This window comes from Coturnix japonica, chromosome 25 (assembly GCF_001577835.2).
Source record: "Coturnix japonica isolate 7356 chromosome 25, Coturnix japonica 2.1, whole genome shotgun sequence".
Classification (NCBI taxonomy): domain Eukaryota; kingdom Metazoa; phylum Chordata; class Aves; order Galliformes; family Phasianidae; genus Coturnix; species Coturnix japonica.
This window is the reverse complement of record NC_029540.1, coordinates 1,556,143-1,559,181: the sequence shown is the minus strand read 5'-3', so window position 1 is coordinate 1,559,181 and position 3,039 is coordinate 1,556,143. Positions and strand designations below refer to the sequence as shown.

Sequence of the window (3,039 nt, the reverse complement as noted above, 5' to 3'; positions counted from 1 at the left end):
AATGCCATTCCCTTGCATGCAGTGTTCTCTATCACAATGCCATTCCCTTGCATGCAATGTTCTCTATCACAATGCCATTCCCTTGCAGGCAGTGTTCTCTATCTCAATGCCATTCCCTTGCAGGCAGTGTTCTCTATCTCAATGCCATTCCCTTGCATGCAGTGTATCACAATGCCATTCCCTTCCATGCATTGTCCTCTATCACAATGCCATTCCCTTGCATGCATTGTTCTCTATCACAATGCCATTCCCTTGCATGCAGTGTTCTCTATCTCAATGCCATTCCCTTGCATGCAGTGTTCTCTATCTCAATGCCATTCCCTTGCATGCAGTGTTCTCTATCTCAATGCCATTCCCTTGCATGCATTGTTCTCTATCACAGTGCCATTCCCTTGCATGCAGTGTATCACAATGCCATTCCCTTGCATGCAATGTTCTCTATCACAATGCCATTCCCTTCCATGCATTGTTCTCTATCACAATGCCATTCCCTTCCATGCCTTGTATCACAATGCCATTCCCTTGCATGCAGTGTTCTCTATCACAATGCCATTCCCTTGCATGCATTGTTCTCTATCACAACGCCATTCCCTTGCATGCATTGTTCTCTATCACAATGCCATTCCCTTGCAGGCAGTGTTCTCTATCACAGTTCCATTCCCTTGCAGGCAGTGGAGGAGCGCCGCACGGTGCAGGACAGCCAGGGCCACCGTGAGACCACCATCACCCGGCGCAGGGGGGACCAGGCCTTCATCACCACCACCAAAGAGGACGGGCAGAGCAAGGACTACAGGGAAGAGGTGCTCAACATGGATGACAGTGAGTGTGGGGCTGGGGGGGTGGGTTACAAAGGAGCCCATCACTGCACTCTAAATGAGCCCCCATTGGTTTGCAGGGGAGCTGGCACAGTTTGCAGGCACGTGGCCGCAGCACGATGAGCTCCTCACCCCTCCCCGCAGCGATTCCTCGTCCCTGCTGGGCACTTTCTTCCGTCGCTGGTTTTCTGGCTGGTAGATGCGTGAGGAACATGGGGTGGGGGCTGCCCCCCATGTATGGGGGGGTTCATGGCAGCCCCCTGCCCCTGCTCTGTGAATATGGGGCTGGTCCTGCTGGGATGGGGGCTGTATCCCACCCCCCTCTGTATTGTGGGGGTGAGGTGTATGTCTGTGTACAGAGAAATAAAGTCTATTTATGCTAATGGCTTCTTGGGGTGCTGGGACCCCCATAGTGGGATGTGGGGGGTCCTGATGTGGTTCTTGGGGTGGGTGCATGTGTGTTCCCAGCCCTCCTTCCTACCTTATCTCCCCAGCACTCTAATGCCTCCCCTGGGTGCTCTCAAGGCCTGGGAGCCTTTCCAAGGGCTTTTCATTAGAGCTGCCTGCAGCCACAGGACGTGGCAGGGAATGAAGAGCCCTCCAGATGGGCACCTCCCATAGCAGGATGTGGGGTAGAACAACTGGGTTTAGGGGGGGGGGGGGGGGGGGGGGGGCTGTGCTGGGAAAAAACAAAAACAAAGCACACTTACCTGTGGCTCAGACCACGCTGTGTGGGTGAGGGGATCCTCTGGGATGGCTGGGAATTGGGGGCACGGCCGCTGCCCACGGCCCCACTCGNATAGCAGGATGTGGGGTAGAACAACTGGGTTTAGTGGGGGGGGGGGGGGGGCTGTGCTGGGACCATAATGACCCTAAACCCACTTACCTGTGGCTCAGACCACGCTGTGTGGGTGAGGGGATCCTCTGGGATGGCTGGGAATTGGGGGCACGGCCGCTGCCCACGGCCCCACTCGGGACTCTGGTCCCTGCCAGGCGTCTCCTCGGTGCAACACGTGGCCCTGATTGGTTTAAAGTCTGAGTGTTATCACCCACCCCAAGCCGGGGTTCATACAATCAATAGCAAAGCAGCCCGGTGCCGTCGCTGCTGCCCCTGCTCGGCCGCTGCCATGGGCTACGTGTCCTTGGTGAACAGGACCCGAAGGCTGCTCCGCATCCAGAACCAGCTGGCAAGAGAATGCCTGGCCGAGCTGCTGGCCGTCTTCGTGCTCATTGTGAGCTGGGCAGGGGGCTGCGGGGGGCTACAAGGGGTGGGGGGGGGTGGAGGGAGCACAGGGCAGACCCCGCTTGGGTCTCACTGTGCCCACCAGGGGTTGGGGGGGGGGCTGCAGTGACCCCAAACCCACTCAGCTGTGGCTTGGACCCACGCTGTGATTCACTACCACCCAATTGACCCTTTGCTGCTGCTCTGTGTTGAGGCTGCGGGTGCTGCCACGTGTGTGTAGCTGGGCACTGTGTCCCTTCACACCTCCAGCCCTGGGGCAGCCAAAGGTTGGGCTCCGTGGCCTTGGAACCAGAACCAGCAGCTGTGAACGTTGGCCACCGGTGCCCCCCAGCCCCAAGGTTTCCTTGCAGCAGCCTATGACTCAATAGCTGATAATTCCTTTGACTCAACACCGACTACGTGAACAACGGCACCAACAGCTTCCCTGACCAGAGGCTGCATGGCAAGGGGCACCCAAGCAGCCCTTGGCTCCGTGCTGCCCTGCGCCCACCCCATAGTGGGACACAGCAATGGGGAGCAGGGGCTGCATGGGGGGCAGAGCTGCAGCCATGTCCCCATCCTGCAGCTGATCACACTGGGAGGATCTGCACAGATGGTCACCAGCTCCGGGACCAAAGGGAACATCATCACCTCCTCGCTGGCGGGCGCCCTGGCCGTCATGGTGGCCATCTACACAGCAGGGGGGGTCTCTGGTGAGGCTGGGGGCTCTATGGGGATCTATGGGGGGCTCTGCAGCTCCATGGGGGGCTCTGCAGCTCTGCAGCTCCAGTGGGGGCTCTGCAGCTCCATGGGGGGCTATGCAGATCTATGGGGGGCTCTGTAGCTCTATGGGGGGCTCTGCAGCTCTATGGGGGGCTCTGCAGCTCTATGGGGGCTCTGCAGCTCCATGGGGGGCTCTGCAGCTCCATGGGCGGCTCTGCAGCTCTGCAGCTCCAATGGGGGCTCTGCAGCTCCATGGGGGGCTCTGCAGCTCTATGGGGG

The 3,039-nt window shown here is 58.8% G+C and overlaps 2 protein-coding genes across 2 annotated transcripts in view; both read left to right on the top strand.

The window, feature by feature from the left end:
• HAX1 (HCLS1 associated protein X-1) overlaps positions 1–1,198 on the top strand; it is a 4,360-nt gene extending 3,162 nt beyond the window's left edge. The window contains 2 exon segments of the mRNA XM_015884565.2: positions 669–819; positions 896–1,198. Coding sequence (XP_015740051.2) covers positions 669–819; positions 896–1,014 — 270 coding nt within the window. The 3' untranslated portion in view covers positions 1,015–1,198.
• A 465-nt stretch (positions 1,199–1,663) lies between these two features.
• Positions 1,664–3,039, top strand: part of AQP10 (aquaporin 10) — a 3,609-nt gene continuing 2,233 nt past the window's right edge. Inside the window, exons 1-2 of the mRNA XM_015884504.2 lie at positions 1,664–2,047; positions 2,624–2,750. Coding sequence (XP_015739990.2) covers positions 1,682–2,047; positions 2,624–2,750 — 493 coding nt within the window. The 5' untranslated portion in view covers positions 1,664–1,681. The remainder of the gene's footprint in view (positions 2,048–2,623; positions 2,751–3,039) is intronic.